Source organism: Bombina bombina, chromosome 9, assembly GCF_027579735.1.
Source record: "Bombina bombina isolate aBomBom1 chromosome 9, aBomBom1.pri, whole genome shotgun sequence".
In the NCBI taxonomy this organism is placed as follows: domain Eukaryota; kingdom Metazoa; phylum Chordata; class Amphibia; order Anura; family Bombinatoridae; genus Bombina; species Bombina bombina.
In genome coordinates this window covers 6482359-6502930 of record NC_069507.1, presented here as the reverse complement: position 1 = coordinate 6502930, position 20572 = coordinate 6482359, and the positions used below count along the sequence as shown (strand labels likewise).

Here is a 20572-nt window from a genome sequence, read left to right as displayed (position 1 = left end):
GAGCAAACGGAGGAAATATGTATGCTAGACTGAAGGTCCAAGGGACCGCCAGAGCATCTATCAGTTCCGCCTGGGGGTCCCTGGACCTCGACCCGAATCTCGGGAGCTTGGCATTCTGTTGGGATGCCATGAGATCCAATTCTGGCTGACCCCACTTTAGAATCAGGTTGGAGAACACTTCCAGATGGAGTTCCCACTCCCCCGGATGAAAGGTCTGCCTGCTTACTAAATCTGCCTCCCAGTTGTCCACCCCTGGGATGTGGATCGCCGACAGACAGCAAGAGTGGGCTTCCGCCCACTGGATTATTTTGGTTACCTCTGTCATCGCTAAGGAACTCCTTGTTCCTCCCTGATGATTGATGTAAGCCACTGAAGTTATGTTGTCTGACTGGAACCTGATAAACCGGACCAAGGCTAACTGGGGCCAAGCCAGAAGAGCATTGAAGATTGCTCTCAGTTCCAGAATGTTTATAGGAAGAACAGACTCTGACCGAGTCCAAACTCCCTGAGCTTTTAGGGAGCCCTAGACTGCTCCCCACCCTAGAAGGCTGGCTTCTGATGTCACAATCACCCAAGATGGTCTGCGAAAGCAGGTTCCCTGGGAGAGATGATCCAGAGACAACCACCATTGAAGAGAATCCTTTGTCTCCTGCTCCAGTAGTATTCGAGGAGACAAGTCATCATAATCTCCGTTCCATTGCCTGAGCTTGCTTAACTGCAGAGGTCTGAGGTGGAACCGAGCAAACAGGATGATGTCCATTGCCGCCACCATCAGCCCGATTAACTCCATGCACTGAGCCACTGACGGCCGACAAGTGGACTGAAGGAGTAGACAAGTATCGATAATCTTTGATTTCCCGACTTCTGTCAGAAAAATCTTCATAGACAGGTTATTAAGGTTCCTAAGAAAGTTACCCTTGTATTTGGGACTAAGGAACTCTTTTCCAAATTTACCTTCCACCCATGAGATTGCAGGAAGGATAACACCAAGTCTGTGTGGGATCTTGCTTGTTGAAAGGATGGCGCCTGGACTAGGATGTCGTCCAGATAGGGCGCCACTGCAATGCCCTGTGACCGGAGCACCGCCAACAGCGATCCCAGAATCTTTGTGAAAATTCTGGGAGCTGTGGCAAGAACGAAAGGAAGAGCCACGAACTGGAAGTGTTTGTCCAGGAAGGCAAACCTTAGGAACTTGTGATGATCCCTGTGAATAGGAACATGTAGGTACGCGTCCTTTAAATCCACTGTTGTCATAAATTGACCCCCTTGGATCAAGGGAAGAATGGAACGAATAGTTCCATCTTGAAGGACGGTACCCTGAGAAATTTGTTTAAAATTGGTCTGAAGGTTCCCTCCTTTTTGGGAACCATGAACAGATTGGAATAAAAACCCCAACCATGTTTGTGTACTGGAACGGGAACAATCACTCCCAGGGCGGTGAGGTCTCCTGCGCAGTGTAAGAACGCCTCTCTCTTTGTCTGGTCTGCAGATAATCATGAAAGTAGAAACCTGTCTCTGGGAGGAAAACTTTTGAACTCTAGTTTGTATCCCTGGGACACAATTTCTATTGCCCAGGGATCCTGAACATCCTGAACCCAAGCCTGAGCGAAGAAGGAATGTCTGCCCCCTACCAGATCTGGTCCCGGATCGGGGACATGCCCTTAATGCTGTCTTGGATTCAATAGCAGGCTTCTTGGATTGTTTTCCCTTATTGCAAGACTGGTTGGGTCTCCATGCAGGTTTAGATGGTTCCTGCTTAGAGGAGGAAGAATTTCCCTTGAAATTTCGAAAGGAACGAAAATTACTCTGTCGTCCTTTCTGTCTGTTTCTCTTATCTTGAGGGAGAAGATGACCCTTTCCTCCCGTGATATCAGAGATAATTTCCTTCAGGCCAGGTCCAAACAAGGTCTTCCCCTTGTAAGGAATAGCCAGAAGCTTAGACTTAGAGGAAACATCCGCAGACCAAGGTTTTAACCATAAGGCTCTGCGAGCAAGAATAGAGAAACCCGAAATCTTAGCTCCCAACTTGATAACTTGAAGGGAAGTGTCCGTAATAAAGGCATTAGCTAGTTTAAGAGCCTTTATCCTATCTTGGATCTCATCCAAGGAAGTTTCTGTCCTGAGGGCCTCAGACAGCGCATCAAACCAATACGCCGCCGCACTAGTGACGGTAGCAATGCACACAGCTGGTTGCCATTGCAGGCCCTGGTGTACATATATCTTTTTGAGTAAACCCTCTAACTTTTTGTCCATAGGATCTTTGAAGGCATAACTATCCTCTATGGGAATAGTAGTTCTCTTAGCTAACGTGTAAACGGATGCTTCAACCTTAGGCACTGTTTGCCAAGCCTCCTTGAAAGAGTCGGCTATGGGAAACATCTTCTTAAAAATAGGAGAGGGAGAAAAAGGTATGCCCGGTCTCTCCCATTCCTTAGCAATTATCTCAGAAGCTCGGTCAGGGACCGGAAACACATCTGTCGAGGAAGGAACCTCGAAATATTTGTTCAGCTTACTAGACTTCTTAGGAACAATCACTACTGTGGAGTCACTGTCGTCCAAAGTAGCTAAAACCTCCCTAAGTAACAGACGAGGTGTTCTAGCTTAAACCTAAAAGATACAAACTCTGTATCAGCAAGAGAAATTACACTTTCTGAATCTGAAATTTCACCTTCAGATGCTACAGCGGTCTCCTTCTCTTCGGGCTTCTGGGAGAGAACCTCCGAAATTGCAACAATTGCATCAGAAACCTCGCTTACTGAGTGTCTGATTTTCCTCTTACGCTTTCTCTGCAACATTGGAAAAGCAGACAACGCATCAGAAATTGTAGAAGACATGAGAGAAGCTATGTCTTTTAAGGTCACTTCAGCAGGAGCTAGAGCGGAAGCGCAGGGCACTGCATGTGAGGGCGGTGAAATTTGGGATGCTTGAGGAGAAAGCTGCAGCATATATTGAACCTTGTCAGTAGACCCCTGGACAACATCCGCTTTAGAAAAAGTTGGCTCAGAAAAAATATTTTCCCTATAATTTAAAGTCCTCTCAATACATGAAGGACAGAAAGGGATTGGTGGTTCCACATTGGCATCAAAACACAAGGAGCAAGTGACATCTTGCAAGTCCCCTTGGTCCATACTGAATCACAATAATACAATTATGCAATAAAAACTTTAATTTTGAAGAAAAACGAGACTTCCGGTGGGAAGGTGTAACAGAGTGGACGCAAGAGATAGAGTTCCGGAGCATCTGAGTTCTTAAATTGTGTTAAACTCAGGTAAACACCCAAAACAGTGCTGATATCCTTGGCAGGTGATGCAAGTACCTTTCCGGACCCTGAACAGCAAGGAATCTGTCACCCGATTCCCCCACCGCAAAAGCAGTTAGACAGAGAGAGCGGAGCAGGGCTGCGGTTGCAACCACAGGAGTTCCTGTCAGCGCAAGACTCAAGGAAGACCCAGCATCTTATAAGAGGCAAGCGGCAAGCATTCACTTACCTTACACAAGTCCGGGCTGCTGAACAGGCGGGTCCCCAAGCTCAGAGGGTGAGTCTGGTCACCGGCGGGAAAACCGTCATCTTGCCTTCACTGCCGGAGGCTTGATTAGTGCGCACCACATTTACATAGTGTAGTGGCGGCCTGTTGTGACTGGAGAGAGTTGGCTTAGACCAGACTACTGCTCAGGCTACTAAAAGCAGCTACGCATTACAGTTAACCCCTATATACTTAAAAAACAATACAAAGGAACAACTCTTTAACCTGAGAAACAGCGGTGGGATAAATTTAAAGACAAACTGACAGGCTGCTGTTGTTTAGCTGCATGACACAGAAGCTGGGTGCATCAGAGATCAGGCACCCTTTTCAGCAAATACAGGGTACAAGAGCTTAAGAAATAAGGGACTTATCCAAGTGACACAAGTTGGCCCTGTTTAAATAAACTGACAAGAAAAGACTTTCTGAGGGACACGCTCAGTGTTCCTGGGGACACTAACAATTTCAGAGAGAGCACACTGTTTCAAGGTACTGTGTGGCCTGATTCTGCTGCCATTCTCTTGGTTCTAGGGCATAAGATTCTGCACAGTACTAAAAGCGCTCCCTAGAGAGATGCAGGGCTAGATGGCACGAGTCCATACCCCCCGCTCACCCACCACATACCAATTTTCCTAGTGAGTCTGGATTAACTATAACTCTGTAGCCTTGAGATCATTTCACAACCCTAGCAACCTATAGCTAGATATACGCAATAGAAGATTACAACTGAGGGGCACCTGGAACTGTTTACAAAATATTCCTAACTGGGGATCACGGCTGGGTGGCTCCTACATCTGCATGCAAAAATATTACAACTCATACGTGAAAAAAACATAATTTATGCTTACCTGATAAATTCCTTTCTTCTGTTGTGTGATCAGTCCACGGGTCATCATTACTTCTGGGATATAACTCCTCCCCAACAGGAAATGCAAGAGGATTCACCCAGCAGAGCTGCATATAGCTCCTCCCCCTCTACGTCAGTCCCAGTCATTCGACCAAGAATCAACGAGAAAGGAGTAACCAAGGGTGAAGTGGTGACTGGAGTATAATTTAAAAGATATTTACCTGCCTTAAAAACAGGGCGGGCCGTGGACTGATCACACAACAGAAGAAAGGAATTTATCAGGTAAGCATAAATTATGTTTTCTTCTGTTATGTGTGATCAGTCCACGGGTCATCATTACTTCTGGGATACCAATACCAAAGCAAAAGTACACGGATGACGGGAGGGAAAGGCAGGCTCATTATACAGAAGGAACCACTGCCTGAAGAACCTTTCTCCCAAAAATAGCCTCCGAAGAAGCAAAAGTGTCAAATTTGTAAAATTTGGAAAAAGTATGAAGTGAAGACCAAGTTGCAGCCTTGCAAATCTGTTCAACAGAGGCCTCATTCTTAAAGGCCCAAGTGGAAGCCACAGCTCTAGTGGAGTGAGCTGTAATTCTTTCAGGAGGCTGCTGTCCAGCAGTCTCATAGGCTAAACGTATTATGCTACGAAGCCAAAAAGAGAGAGAGGTAGCAGAAGCTTTTTGACCTCTCCTCTGTCCAGAGTAAACGACAAACAAGGAAGAAGTTTGACGAAAATCTTTAGTTGCCTGCAAGTAGAACTTGAGGGCACGAACTACATCCAGATTGTGTAAAAGACGTTCCTTCTTTGAAGAAGGATTTGGACACAAGGATGGGACAACAATCTCTTGATTGATGTTCCTGTTAGTGACTACCTTAGGTAAGAACCCAGGTTTAGTACGCAGAACTACCTTGTCTGAGTGAAAAATCAGATAAGGGGAATCACAATGTAAGGCTGATAACTCAGAGACTCTTCGAGCCGAGGAAATAGCCATTAAAAACAGAACTTTCCAAGATAACATTTTTATATCAATGGAATGAAGGGGTTCAAACGGAACACCCTGTAAAACGTTAAGAACTAAGTTTAAACTCCATGGTGGAGCAACAGCTTTAAACACAGGCTTGATCCTAGCTAAAGCCTGACAAAAGGACTGGACGTCTGGATTTTCTGACAGACGTCTGTGTAACAAGATGGACAGAGCTGAAATCTGTCCCTTTAATGAACTAGCTGATAAACCCTTTTCTAAACCTTCTTGTAGAAAAGACAGTATCCTAGCGATCCTAACCTTACTCCAGGAGTAACCTTTGGATTCGCACCAGTATAGGTATTTCCGCCATATTTTATGGTAAATCCTTCTGGTAACAGGCTTCCTAGCCTGAATTAGGGTATCAATAACCGACTCAGAAAAACCACGTTTTGATAAAATCAAGCGTTCAATTTCCAAGCAGTCAGCTTCAGAGAAGTTAGATTTTGATGTTTGAATGGACCCTGTATCAGAAGGTCCTGTCTTAGAGGTAGAGACCAAGGCGGACAGGATGACATGTCCACTAGATCTGCATACCAAGTCCTGCGTGGCCATGCAGGTGCTATTAGAATTACTGATGCTCTCTCCTGTTTGATTTTGGCAATCAATCGAGGAAGCAGCGGGAGGGGTGGAAACACATAAGCCATCCTGAAGTTCCAAGGTGCTGTCAAAGCATCTATCAGAACTGCTCCCGGATCCCTGGATCTGGACCCGTAGCGAGGAAGTTTGGCGTTCTGGCGAGACGCCATGAGATCTATCTCTGGTTTGCCCCAACGTCGAAGTATTTGGGCAAAGACCTCCGGATGAAGTTCCCACTCCCCCGGATGAAAAGTCTGGCGACTCAAGAAATCCGCCTCCCAGTTCTCCACTCCCGGGATGTGGATTGCTGACAGGTGGCAAGAGTGAGACTCTGCCCAGCGAATTATCTTTGATACTTCCATCATTGCTAGGGAGCTTCTTGTCCCTCCCTGATGGTTGATGTAAGCTACAGTCGTGATGTTGTCCGACTGAAACCTGATGAACCCCCGAGTTGTTAACTGGGGCCAAGCCAGAAGGGCATTGAGAACTGCTCTCAATTCCAGAATGTTTATTGGAAGGAGACTCTCCTCCTGATTCCATAGTCCCTGAGCCTTCAGAGAATTCCAGACAGCGCCCCAACCTAGTAGGCTGGCGTCTGTTGTTACAATTGTCCAGTCTGGCCTGCTGAATGGCATCCCCCTGGACAGGTGTGGCCGATAAAGCCACCATAGAAGAGAATTTCTGGTCTCTTGATTCAGATTCAGAGTAGGGGACAAATCTGAGTAATCCCCATTCCACTGACTTAGCATGCATAATTGCAGCGGTCTGAGGTGTAGGCGTGCAAAAGGTACTATGTCCATTGCCGCTACCATTAAGCCGATCACCTCCATGCATTGAGCTACTGACGGGTGTTGAATGGAATGAAGGACGCGGCATGCATTTTGAAGCTTTGTTAACCTGTCTTCTGTCAGGTAAATCTTCATTTCTACAGAATCTATAAGAGTCCCCAAGAATGGAACTCTTGTGAGAGGAAAGAGAGAACTCTTCTTTTCGTTCACTTTCCATCCATGCGACCTTAGAAATGCCAGAACTAACTCTGTATGAGACTTGGCAGTTTGAAAGCTTGAAGCTTGAATTAGAATGTCGTCTAGGTACGGAGCTACCGAAATCCCTCGCGGTCTTAGTACCGCTAGAAGGGCACCCAGAACCTTTGTGAAGATTCTTGGAGCCGTAGCTAATCCGAATGGAAGAGCTACAAACTGGTAGTGCCTGTCTAAGAAGGCAAACCTTAGATACCGGTGATGATCTTTGTGGATCGGTATGTGAAGGTAAGCATCCTTTAAATCCACTGTGGTCATGTACTGACCCTCTTGGATCATGGGTAAGATTGTCCGAATAGTTTCCATTTTGAACGATGGAACTCTTAGGAATTTGTTTAGAGTCTTTAAATCTAAGATTGGCCTGAAAGTTCCCTCTTTTTTGGGAACCACAAACAGGTTTGAGTAGAACCCTTGTCCTTGTTCCGACCGCGGAACCGGATGGATCACTCCCATTAATAACAGATCTTGTACGCAGCGTAGAAACGCTTCTTTCTTTATCTGGTTTGTTGACAACCTTGACAGATGAAATCTCCCTCTTGGGGGAGATAATTTGAAGTCTAGAAGGTATCCCTGCGATATGATCTCTAGAGCCCAGGGATCCTGAACATCTCTTGCCCAGGCCTGGGCGAAGAGAGAGAGTCTGCCCCCCACTAGATCCGGTCCCGGATCGGGGGCTCTCGGTTCATGCTGTCTTTGGGGCAGCAGCAGGTTTCCTGGCCTGCTTGCTCTTGTTCCAGGACTGGTTAGGCTTCCAGCCTTGCCTGTAACGAGCAACAGCTCCTTCCTGTTTTGGTGCAGTGGAGGTTGATGCTGCTCCTGTTTTAAAGTTCCGAAAGGGACGAAAATTAGACTGTCTAGCCTTAGCTTTGGCTTTGTCTTGAGGTAGGGCGTGGCCCTTACCTCCTGTAATGTCAGCGATAATCTCTTTCAAACCGGGCCCAAATAAAGACTGCCCCTTGAAAGGTATATTAAGTAATTTGGACTTAGAAGTAACATCAGCTGACCAGGATTTTAGCCACAGCGCCCTACGTGCCTGTATGGCGAATCCTGAGTTCTTAGCCGTAAGTTTGGTTAAATGTACTACGGCCTCCGAAATGAAGGAATTAGCCAGTTTAAGGACTCTAAGCCTGTCCGTAATGTCGTCTAGCGTAGATGAACTAAGGTTCTCTTCAAGCGACTCAATCCAAAATGCTGCCGCAGCCGTAATCGGCGCGATACATGCAAGGGGTTGTAATATAAAACCTTGTTGAACAAACATTTTCTTAAGGTAACCCTCTAATTTTTTATCCATTGGATCTGAGAAAGCACAGCTATCCTCCACCGGGATAGTGGTACGCTTAGCTAAAGTAGAAACTGCTCCCTCCACCTTGGGGACCGTTTGCCATAAGTCCCGAGTGGTGGCGTCTATTGGAAACATCTTTCTAAATATTGGAGGGGGTGAGAACGGCACACCGGGTCTATCCCACTCCTTAGTAACAATTTCAGTTAGTCTCTTAGGTATAGGAAAAACGTCAGTACTCGCCGGTACCGCAAAGTATTTATCCAACCTACACAGTTTCTCTGGTATTGCAACGGTGTTACAATCGTTGAGAGCTGCTAAGACCTCCCCTAGTAATACACGGAGGTTCTCCAATTTAAATTTAAAATTTGAAATATCTGAGTCCAATCTGTTTGGATCAGAACCGTCACCCACAGAATGAAGCTCTCCGTCCTCATGCTCTGCGAGCTGTGACGCAGTATCAGACATGGCCCTAGCATTGTCAGCGCACTCTGTTCTCACCCCAGAGTGATCACGCTTGCCTCTTAGTTCTGGTAATTTAGACAAAACTTCAGTCATAACAGTAGCCATATCTTGTAATGTTATCTGTAATGGCCGCCCAGATGTACTAGGCGCCAAAATATCACGCACCTCCCGGGCGGGAGATGCAGGTACTGCCGCGTGAGGCGAGTTAGTCGGCATAACTCTCCCCTCGCTGTTTGGTGAAATTTGTTCACATTGTACAGATTGACTTTTATTTAAAGTAGCATCAATACAGTTAGTACATAAATTTCTATTGGGCTCCACCTTGGCATTGGAACAAATGACACAGATATCTTCCTCTGAGTCAGACATGTTTAACACACTAGCAAAAAACTTACAACTTGGTTATAATCTTTTTTAGCAAAAAACGTACTGTGCCTCAAAGAGGTACTAACGATTAAATGACAGTTGAAATAGTGAACTGAAAAACAGTTATAGCATCAAACTTTAAAACAACAAAACTTTTAGCAAAGGTTTGTTCCCATTAGTAAAATAACAATAATTAAATTTGACATAAAAAATACAAAGCAACGTTTTTATTCACAGTCACTATAAGAATTCTCACAGCTCTGCTGAGAGAATTTACCTCCCTTCAAAGAAGTTTGAAGACCCCTGAGATCTATCAGAGATGAACCGGATCATGCAGGGAAAATAAAAGTAACTGACTGGTATTTTTTGATGCGTAGCAAAGAGCGCCAAAACGGCCCCTCCCTCTCCCACACAGCAGTGAAGAGAAACGAAACTGTCACAAATAAAGCAAAAAAAAAAAAAAAAAAAAAAAAAACTGCCAAGTGGAAAATAATGCCCAAATATTTATTCACACAGTACCTCAGCAATGTAAACGATTCTACATTCCAGCAAAAACGTTTAACATGATAAATAGTTATTAAAAAGGATTAGTGACCTTTAACAGAGTAGTTCCGGTGAAATACCATCCCCAGAATACTGAAGTGTATACATACATGTCATTTTAACGGTATGGCAGGATTTTCTCATCAATTCCATTCAGAAAATAAAAACTGCTACATACCTCAATGCAGATTCCTCTGCCCGCTGTCCCCTGATCTGAAGCCTTTACCTCCCTCAGATGGCCGAGAACAGCAATATGATCTTAACTACTCCGGTTAAAATCATAGTAAAAAACTCTGACAGATTCTTCCTCAAACTCTGCCAGAGAAGTAATAACACGCTCCGGTGCTATTTTAAAATAACAAACTTTTGATTGAAGTCATAAAAACTAAGTATAATCACCATAGTCCTCTCACACATCCTATCTAGTCGTTGGGTGCAAGAGAATGACTGGGACTGACGTAGAGGGGAGGAGCTATATGCAGCTCTGCTGGGTGAATCCTCTTGCATTTCCTGTTGGGGAGGAGTTATATCCCAGAAGTAATGATGACCCGTGGACTGATCACACATAACAGAAGAAAACAGCCACCATGGCGAATAGACTGAAGAATGCAGAAAAAAAAAGAACCAAATGGAGACACCACAGACTCCACTAAGCCCTGAAGATACGCCAAACACCAATTTTGGAGACACACACCCGATTGTTTCCCAGATATCTGCCTTGTTTTTACTAAAGATAGATCAACTTCAAACAGGGATGGACTCACTTACAGCAGAAGTTAAGTCATTCAATGGCAGGCTGACACAGGTGGAACAAAAGGTTGCAGATGGAGAAACTCGGCACAGGGAAGCTGAAGCTAATATTCAATCGCTACAACAGCAGACTGAACGGCTGTGGGCAAAGATTGATGACTTGGAGAACAGGTCGAGAAGAAACAACCTAAGAATAGTGGGGATACCAGAGTCCCTTCCCGGGGTATAGCTGGTGGAATTTGCAGAAATTACCCTGCCAACTCTGTTACATATTCCTCGATCATGTATACCATGTACAGTAGAAAGAGCCCACAGAGTTGGGGACCTGAAAAGGCAAGGAGGAAATAATCAACAACCACGGCAGGTCATGGTAAAATATCTCAATTTCAAGACAAAAATACTCATACTGCAAGCGTATTGGAAGATCTCCTCCCTGGAGTATGAAGACAAAAAATATACCTATTTCAAGACTACTCTGCGGCAGTGGCAGCTAGAAGAAAATAATTCTCACCTTACTGCAAGCAACTCATCGAGCAGGGGAGAACAGCAGCCCTACTGTACCCAGCAAGACTTTGACTTCATACAACAAATGGACCCCTGTTCTTTGATTCACCAATGCAACTCAAACTACACCTGAGGAGGGAGAATGAACTACAGCCAGCAGCAGATCAGGAAAACTCACCTTCTACTTCGTAAACCTGAAGCTCAACATCAAGGCTACGAAACAGAGCCCTACAAAGATCTTACAGAGTCATGTGAAGCTTCATGTGAAGCTATATCCTTTACAAGTGAGGGGCTGTTCTTCTTATTTGAAGAAACTTTGTGTTTGATTAAATTGTTGGGGGGAAGGGAAAAGTTATTGTTTACTGTTCTGTTTATTTACTGTCTTCTATGAGAGTAGGTTTAGTATACTTGGCCTCGAGGCGCTGCCCCAGGGGAACAGAAGGAGGGATCTTGGTGACGCCATATGTAAGTAAATCAAGCACACTCTGACAAACCCAAAGAGTCACCCATGTCACAATATACATTCTTACACTGATATATAGAGACTAGACCACAAACTGTCCACCTATAATATAGCAGAATGAGGATAGTCACATGGAACGTGGGGGGAATACATCCCCAATTAAAAGAAAGGCGATCCTAAGACAGCTCAACAATAGGAAAACAGACATAGCCATACTTGAAGAGACACATCTCTCACAAGCAGAACACCAGAAACTTAGACAAAGCTGGGTAGGTGAGGTAATATACACTCCATACGAGGGGAAACGAGCGAGGGGAGTGGCAATGCTATTCCGGAAAGGTCTGGATTACAATATTTTACAGACAGTGACAGACGCGGAGGGAAGATATCTGATTGTTAAACTACAATTAGGCACACATCACTTAATACTATGTGGAATATAAGGTCCCCACACGGGAAAGAGAGAGTTCTTGAGCCACCTACAAAGTCAACTCATACAATTCTCAGATCTCCCCATAATAGCAGGGGGTGACTATAATATAGCGCCACATACACCGGCAGATAGGTTTCGTAATCCTAATCTAGTCACACCCCAACCACAGTCATGGCCAAATTCCAAGAGAGAAACGCTGATACTAAAACATTTTAGAAATACCCTATCCCTCTTAGATGTTTGGAGGGAAAGAAATCCAGAAGCGAGAGATCATACATGTTTACACCCCTCTAAAACTACTCTGTCTCGCATATACTACTTTTTAGTCTCTAGATCTCTATGCCCAAGGATCAGGGAGGTAAGAATAGACCCAATCACTATTTCGGACCATGCCCCAGTTTTGCTGGAGCTGGACACTGACATGCCCCATAGAAAGACTCGTAGATCCCTGTACCATGACCTTAATCTTAGGAAGCACTTAATAGGGGAATGGTTAGTGTACAATGAGCTAAACATCCAACATATGAACGACATCTCACTGTTTTGGGAATCTGCGAAGGCAGTATTGAGAGGGGTAGTGACAGCTTATGTGGCAAAGTTAACAAAAACTCGTAAAATGAGAGGGGACCTACTTCTACGCCAACTTTTAAATGCCAGGAATTTATACTTGCGAAACCCGACAGAACAGAATAGAACTAAATACAGAGATACTAAATCCCTTAGAGACACACATCTTATACAGACCTCAATAACTGCTCATAATCAACTGCAAGCTAAATTTTACCGTTACGGGAACCGTACAGGGAAACTATTAGCAAAAATCACCAAACTACACAGAAAACCCAATAATATAGATGCCATCAGGGACAAGGACAAGATACTCACACAGGAAACAGACATACATAGAGCTTTTATTGACTACTACTCATCGTGGACTCATCGTGTCTTAAAAAAGAAATACTCAAACATCCTGAATGTCTGTTCTACTTGTCTAGTGGTAGAAAAGACCCTTTTCCATCCTAAAAATCAGAAATTATTTCTGCCAGACCAAGGCCGAACAAGGTCTTACCTTTGTAAGGAAGCATCAAAGGCTTGGAATTAGAGGTAACATCAGCCGACCAAGATTTTAGCCACAACACCCTGTGGGCTAAGACAGAGAAGTCAGATATCTTGATTCCCAGACAAAAAATTTGCATGGGGACATCAGCAAAAAAAGGAATTGGCTAAGTTGAGAGCCTTAATCCTGTCTTGAATCTCCTCATAAGGAGACTACAAAATTGAATCAGACAAGGCGTCTGAAAACCTAAATGAACCTACATCTAGTACAAATAAACCATCAGCTATTTGTCCATAGGACCCTTAAAAAAGCAGTACTCTTCTAAATATGGATCATAGTCCTCTTAACCAGAGTAGAAAAGGCCCCTTCTACTTTACGCACCGTGCGCCATGAAACTTTAATGGAGATAGCAACAGGAAACATCTTTTTAAAGACGGGGAGAAAGGTACCCCCACTTCTCCCATTCCTGTGAAAGAAACTCCATTGCACGGTCTGGAACAGGAAACACCTCCACAGAGGAAGGAACATCCTAGCAGTAATTAAGTTTACTAGATTTCTAGGGTTGACGACGACAGGCGTATCGGAGACGTCCAAAGCAGCCAATACCTCCTTTAACAGTACACGAAGGTGTTCAAGCTTAAACCTGATGTTTACTTCTTCAGCATCAGATAAAGGAATTATACCGTCCGAATCTGAGATTTCACCCTCAGAGGCTACCGACGTATCCTCCTCATCAGACTTATGAGGAATGACAACCTGTGTAGCAGGAGATAGAACAGAAACCTTACTATCTGAATCTCTACAAGGAAAAGCAGTTACCGCAGAAGATACCTGTGCAGCAACTCCTCCAGGAGACTGAGAGGAACTGCAGGGCACTGCATGTGTAGCCATTAAAGCTTGGGACGATTGAGGAAAGCTGTGGTATCATCCTAAGAGACATGAGGCTTAGAAACAACAAGTTTATCTTTATGTTAAAAAACATCATTTAAAGGAACAGAATTGCCAATTAAAAGAAAATTTGGACCCCGGTAAACAAAAAGCATTTTTACATAGAAACAGACCCCTAGAAAATTGCCCCCATCTTAACTTATTTTAGTCTTTTCTAATAAGTAAAATAAATATTAAATTGACCGCTTTTACTAAGATTACTATAGTAAATAATCAGAACGACAAACAAAGGCTTCTTAAAAACATAAATTACGCTTACCTGATCATTTTCCAGCTGCATTCATTACTTTTGGGAATTAAGAACCTGGCCACCAGGAGGAGGCAAAGACACCGCAGCCAAAGGCTTAAATACCTCCCCCACTTCTCTCATCCCCCAGTCATTCTGCCGTGGGAACAAGCAACAGTAGGAGAAATATCAGGGTGAAAAAGGTGCCAGAAGAACGAAAATGTACTGCCGGGCGGGAGCTGTGGACTTCCCGTCAGAAGAAAAGAAAATTATCAGGTAAGCATAATTTATGTTTTTCTTCTTAAACAGGAAGAGTCCACAGCTACATTCATTACTTTTGGGAAAACAATACCTAAGCTAGAGGACACTGAATGCAAACCAAGGGTGGGTACAAAATGCGGCCCTTTCGAAAGGCACCACAGCCTGAAATTACCTAACACCCTATAAAAAATTAGGAAATAAAACGGAAGCCCAGGTAACTGCTCATCAGTTATATAACCTGCAAAGCCGTGCTAGAGACCATTCAGACCCAGAGTCTGCTAAGCACAAAGCCTCCAAGGAGCCAGCCCAGCGGCTCTCGACTCCCACGAAAAGTACCCCCGAACTAAAGGTCAAGAACCTCTATCTACCCCCGAGAGGAACAATAGATAACCCCATAAGGAGATCCAAAGGACCATCCAACATGGGTTCAAATCAAACTTAGAGCAACACAAGGTTGCCACAGTACCATCACCCAGGGAGACGAACTCCTTTGAAGGACAAGGACCAGAAAAGAAAGTCCATACTCAGGAAAAAACGTCACCAAGATGACCCGATGGCCACCCTCATATACCTGACACACCATACTACATAAGGTGCTGCAGAAAAACGCGATTTCTGCATCATGCATCATAGTTAAGTCAAAACCAGACAAGCATAGACAAGCAGAGACAGGATAACTATCCGAGCAGCTAGCAAAGAGCTCTCCAAGAGAACACAGAGCCACCTGTAAACAAGAACTCGCAATGACGAGCTTCCAGGCAGCAGAGTTGACCCTAAGCCATCGTAGGACTCAACCCACCGAGTAGCGCCGAAAATACTTAACAACAGCTCCCGACCAGAAAATACCGGGCTCCAAGGAGCGTCCCATCCCAGCACCAGACGCCACCAGAATAGAGATGGACATCAAGAGTCCTTCCACCGAAGGGGAGGACAGACTCAAGAAAAGAAAACAGTCAATACTGCATAGAGCAAACCGATCCCCGACCTTCCCTCCAGGGTAATGGTCCCAGCCCAAAGACTAGTTAAGTCCGAAAACCAGAGTCCCAGACCTCTGGAAGAGAAAGAATGGATCTACGAGGAAGCAAAACCCGCGAGTAGAACTCTGACTGCTGCTAAAACCGACATGCTACCGTGAGTCAGGACAGGAACTTCGTGCTCGGGTCCGAGAACCCCTACACTGCTGTCTTCCATAAAGAGGAACACTTCAAAAGGGAAGAGAGTACTCTGACCCCTAGCATCCAAATACCAGAATCCAGCATATAACAGGAGCCTTACCTGGGTTCAAACCCACAACCTCCTGCTTCAGGTACTGTGGAGCCAACCACTACTCCACATCTCCCTATTCCAAGATTCTGAGTACGCAAAGAAGGGAAAAAAAAAACCTACAAGGCAAGAATAACAAGGACTCATGGGTCGTCACAGATACTGAGGTACCTCCAAATCAAGGAGAACACGCAAGAACCCATCCCCCACCCTAGGTGAGAAGGGAACTAAAGCAATGGAAACCACCCTACTAATAGAGGCGAGACCCTTTGGCCAATATCGCCAGCCCAGTTGAAACGACAACTGGTGTCTACAAGGAAGCATCAGATGTCCCAGAGACCAGTAGGGACCCGTAAGAGAGACCTCAAACTTAAGCCTCAGGCCGATATGAATCTCACCCCATGAGAGACAGAAACCCCACCCCCTTCAAAAGGGACATGCAGGAACCCAAACCCTAAGGTTAAGCAGAACCGTCCATGCCGGTTCCAAGCAAGAGACGTGGTCCTAAGCCAAAGTCCTCGAAAAACGGAATTGATCGAAAGATCTAACCTCCTGAGGAACCCATAAGCTGCCTCCTATGATTAGGAGCGCACCCAAAAACAGAGCCTTCCCCTATCTAAAGTCCATAGACTTAAAGTACCCTGCAAAGAGAAAATAAAGGTCTTTTAACTTTTTTACTGGAGGCTGGAAAATTATTTATTTGGATATTGAGTTAGGTTTAAATGTAACTTTTTTTTACCCCATAGACATCAATGGGGCTGCGTTACAGAGATTTTTCATTCCGCACTTTAGGTGTTAGTTTTTTTTGTAACACTCTCTCCCCATTGATGTCTATGGGGGGAAAGCGTGCAGGAGCACATCAAAGCAGCCCTTGGATTTTGTGCGGTATGGAGCTTAATGCCACCATATCGCACGCACAGCGCTATGGAGAGTGAAATAACGCACCCTGTTTAGTGCAAAACTCGTAATTTACCCGATACAAAGTAATAAAAACCACAATACACAGGAAAGATTATCCAGACAACAGATATTAAAACGGCACTGCCCATCCCCCCTGGGTAACTGTGCTTTATTTTAGCGGCATCCAGTTCCCGTACACATCACGCTGGTAGCAAATTACCTGAGCCATCCGGAGTACTTCGTACAAATGTTGGCAACATTTTGACCTTTGCTACTTCGTGTGTCTTTTTCCTCAGCCCATTTTCCATCTCTATGCGCATCCTCTTCTTCACCTCCAACAACTGTTCGTGACTCAAATTAAACGTCTCAAGGGTTTCATCCATTTGCCTCCTCTGCTCAGCAAGCCGGTAAGCCACCGCTGTCACCATAGCAGCTCCTTTTCCACTTCCACTCTCAGACAACAGGAAGCGGACGTCTGAGTCAGGGACCAAACGTCTCACAGTTTTATGTAGTCGCCTGGAATATCTGCAGAGCAAAAGACCAATGCATGAAAACTAATACCGTTATGATCAGACACTATCTTGTCGCCTCCTGCGCTCTCTTCTCTCTATCCCTTTCTCTCTCTCCTGCCCATCCTGCCACTTCTTTCAATTTCTTGTTCCCTCTCTGTATCCATGTACCTCCCTCTGTCTCTCCCCGTCCTATCACCTCCCTCTGTCTCTCTCCCAGTCCTATCACCTCCCTCTGTCTCTCCCCCGTCCTATCACCTCCCTCTGTCTCTCTCCCAGTCCTATCACCTCCCTCTGTCTCTCCCCCCAGTCCTATCACCTCCCTCTGTCTCTCCCCCCAGTCCTATCACCTCCCTCTGTCTCTCCCCCCAGTCCTATCACCTCCCTCTGTCTCTCCCCGTCCTATCACCTCCCTCTATCTCCCCCGTCCTATCACCTCCATCTGTCTCTCCCCAGTCCTATCACCTCCCTCTGTCTCTCCCCCCAGTCCTATCACCTCCCTCTGTCTCTCCCCGTCCTATCACCTCCCTCTATCTCCCCCGTCCTATCACCTCCATCTGTCTCTCCCCCCAGTCCTATCACCTCCCTCTGTCTCTCCCCCAGTCCTATCACCTCCCACTATATCCCCCGTCCTATAACCTCTCTCTGTCTCTCCCCAGCCCTATCACCTCCCTCTGTCTCTCCCCGTCCTATTCCTCCCTCTATCTCCCCCGTCCTATCACCTCCCTCTGTCTCTCCCCCGTCCTATCACCTCCCTCTGTCTCTCCCCGTCCTATCACCTCCCTCTGTCTCTCCCCGTCCTATCACCTCCCTCTGTCTCTCCCCCCAGTCCAATCACCTCCCTCTGTCTCTCCCCATCCTATCACCTCCCTCTGTCTCTCCCCGTCCTATCACCTCCCTCTGTCTCTCCCCGTCCTATCACCTCCCTCTGTCTCTCCCCCCAGTCCTATCACCTCCCTCTGTCTCTCCCCATCCTATCACCTCCCTCTGTCTCTCCCAGTCCTATCACCTCCCTCTCTCTCTCCCCCGTCCTATCACCTCCCTCTGTTTCTCCCCAGTCCTATCACCTCTCTCTGTCTCTCCCCAGTCCTATCACCTCCCTCTGTCTCCCCCGTCCTATCACCTCCCTCTGTCTCTCCCCCCCATCCTATCACCTCCCTCTGTCTCTCCCCCCAGTCCTATCACCTCCCTCTGTCTCTCCCCCCCAGTCCTATCACCTCCCTCTGTCTCTCCCCAGTCCTATCACCTAGCTCTGTCTCCCCCCAGTCCTATCACCTCCCTCTGTCTCCCCCAGTCCTATCACCTCCCTCTGTCTCTCCCCAGTCCTATCACCTCCCTCTGTCTCTCCCCGTCCTATCACCTCCCTCTGTCTCTCCGCATCCTATCACCTCCCTCTGTCTCTCCCTGTCATATCAACTCCCTCTGTCTCTCCCCCGTCCTATCACCTCCCTCTGTCTCTCCCCGTCCTATCACCTCCCTCTGTCTCTCCCTAATCCTATCACCTCCCTCTGTCTCTCCCCAGTCCTATCACCTTCCTTTGCCCCCCCCCAGTCCTATCACCTCCCTCTATCTCCCCCGTCCTATCACCTCCCTCTGTCTTTCCCCCGTCCTATCACCTCCCTCTGTCTCCCCCCATTCCTATCACCTCCCTCTGTCTCCCCCCATTCCTATCACCTCCCTCTGTCTCCCCCCAGTCCTATCACCTCCCTCTGTCTCTCCCCAGTCCTATTACCTCCCTCTGTCTCTCTCCCGTCCTATCACCTCCCTCTGTCTCTCCCCAGTCCTATTACCTCCCTCTGTCTCTCTCCAGTCCTATCACCTCCCTCTCTCTCCCCCCAGTCCTATCATCTCCCTCTGTCTCCCCCGTCCTATCACCTCCCTCTGTCTCTCCCCTGTCCTATCACCTCCCTCTGTCTCTCCCCAGTCCTATCACCTTCCTCTGCCCCCCCCGTCCTATCACCTCCCTCTATCTCCCCCGTCCTATCACCTCCCTCTGTCTTTCCCCCGTCCTATCACCTCCCTCTGTCTCTCCCCAGTCCTATCACCTCCCTCTGTCTCCCCCATCCTATCAGCTCCCTCTGTCTCCCCCCAGTCCTATCACCTCCCTCTGTCTCCCCCCAGTCCTATCACCTCCCTCTGTCTCTCCCCCGTCCTATCACCTCCCTCTGTCTCTCCCCAGTCCTATCACCTCCCTCTGTCTCTCCCCAGTCCTATCACCTCCCTCTGTCTCTCCCCCCAGTCCTATCACCTCCCTCTGTCTCTCCCCCGTCCTGGAATATCTGCAGAGCAAAAGACCAATGCATGAAAACTAATACCGTTATGATCAGACACTATCTTGTCGCCCCCTGCGCTCTCTTCTCTCTATCCCTTTCTCTCTCTCCTGCCCATCCTGCCACTTCTTTCAATTTCTTGTTCCCTCTCTGTATCCATGTACCTCCCTCTGTCTCTCCCCGTCCTATCACCTCCCTCTGTCTCTCTCCCAGTCCTATCACCTCCCTCTGTCTCTCCCCCGTCCTATCACCTCCCTCTGTCTCTCTCCCAGTCCTATCACCTCCCTCTGTCTCTCCCCCCAGTCCTATCACCTCCCTCTGTCTCTCCCCCCAGTCCTATCACCTCCCTCTGTCTCCCCCCATCCTATCAGCTCCTTCTGTCTCCCCCCAGTCCTATCACCTCCCTCTGTCTCCCCCCAGTCCTATCACCTCCCTCTGTCTCCCCCCAGTCCTATCACCTCCCTCTGTCTCCCCCCAGTCCTATCACCCCCCTCTGTCTCTCCCCAGTCCTATCACCTCCCTCTGTCTCCCCCCAGTCCTATCACCTCCCTCTGTCTCTCCCCCAGTCCTATCACCTCCCTCTGTCTCTCCCCCCAGTCCTATCACCTCCCTCTGTCTCTCCCCCCAGTCCTATCACCTCCCTCTGTCTCTCCCCGTCCTTTCACCTCCCTCTATCTCCCCCGTCCTATCACCTCCATCTGTCTCTCCCCCCAGTCCTATAACCTCCCTCTGTCTCTCTCCCAAGTCCTATAACCTCCCTCTGTCTCTCCCCCCAGTCCAATCACCTCCCTCTGTCTCTCCCCATCCTATCACCTCCCTCTGTCTCTCCCCGTCCTATCACCTCCCTCTGTCTCTCCCCGTCCTATCACCTCCCTCTGTCTCTCTCCCAGTCCTATCACCTCCCTCTGTCTCTCCCCCCAGTCCTATCACCTCCCTCTGTCTCTCCCCCCAGTCCTATCACCTCCCTCTGTCTCCCCCCATCCTATCAGCTCCTTCTGTCTCCCCCCAGTCCTATCACCTCCCTCTGTCTCCCCCCAGTCCTATCACCTCCCTCTGTCTCCCCCCAGTCCTATCACCTCCCTCTGTCTCCCCCCAGTCCTATCACCCCCCTCTGTCTCTCCCCAGTCCTATCACCTCCCTCTGTCTCCCCCCAGTCCTATCACCTCCCTCTGTCTCTCCCAGTCCTATCACCTCCCTCTGTCTCTCCCCCCAGTCCTATCACCTCCCTCTGTCTCTTCCCCCCAGTCCTATCACCTCCCTCTGTCTCTCCCCGTCCTATCACCTCCCTCTATCTCCCCCGTCCTATCACCTCCATCTGTCTCTC

General features: G+C 47.1%; 1 protein-coding gene across 1 annotated transcript in view; it reads right to left on the bottom strand.

Moving 5' to 3' along the window:
- LOC128639733 (hexokinase-1) overlaps positions 1-20572 on the bottom strand; it is a 285985-nt gene that overhangs the window by 70200 nt on the left and 195213 nt on the right. Inside the window, exon 10 of the mRNA XM_053691849.1 lies at positions 16690-16994. Coding sequence (XP_053547824.1) covers positions 16690-16994 — 305 coding nt within the window. The remainder of the gene's footprint in view (positions 1-16689; positions 16995-20572) is intronic.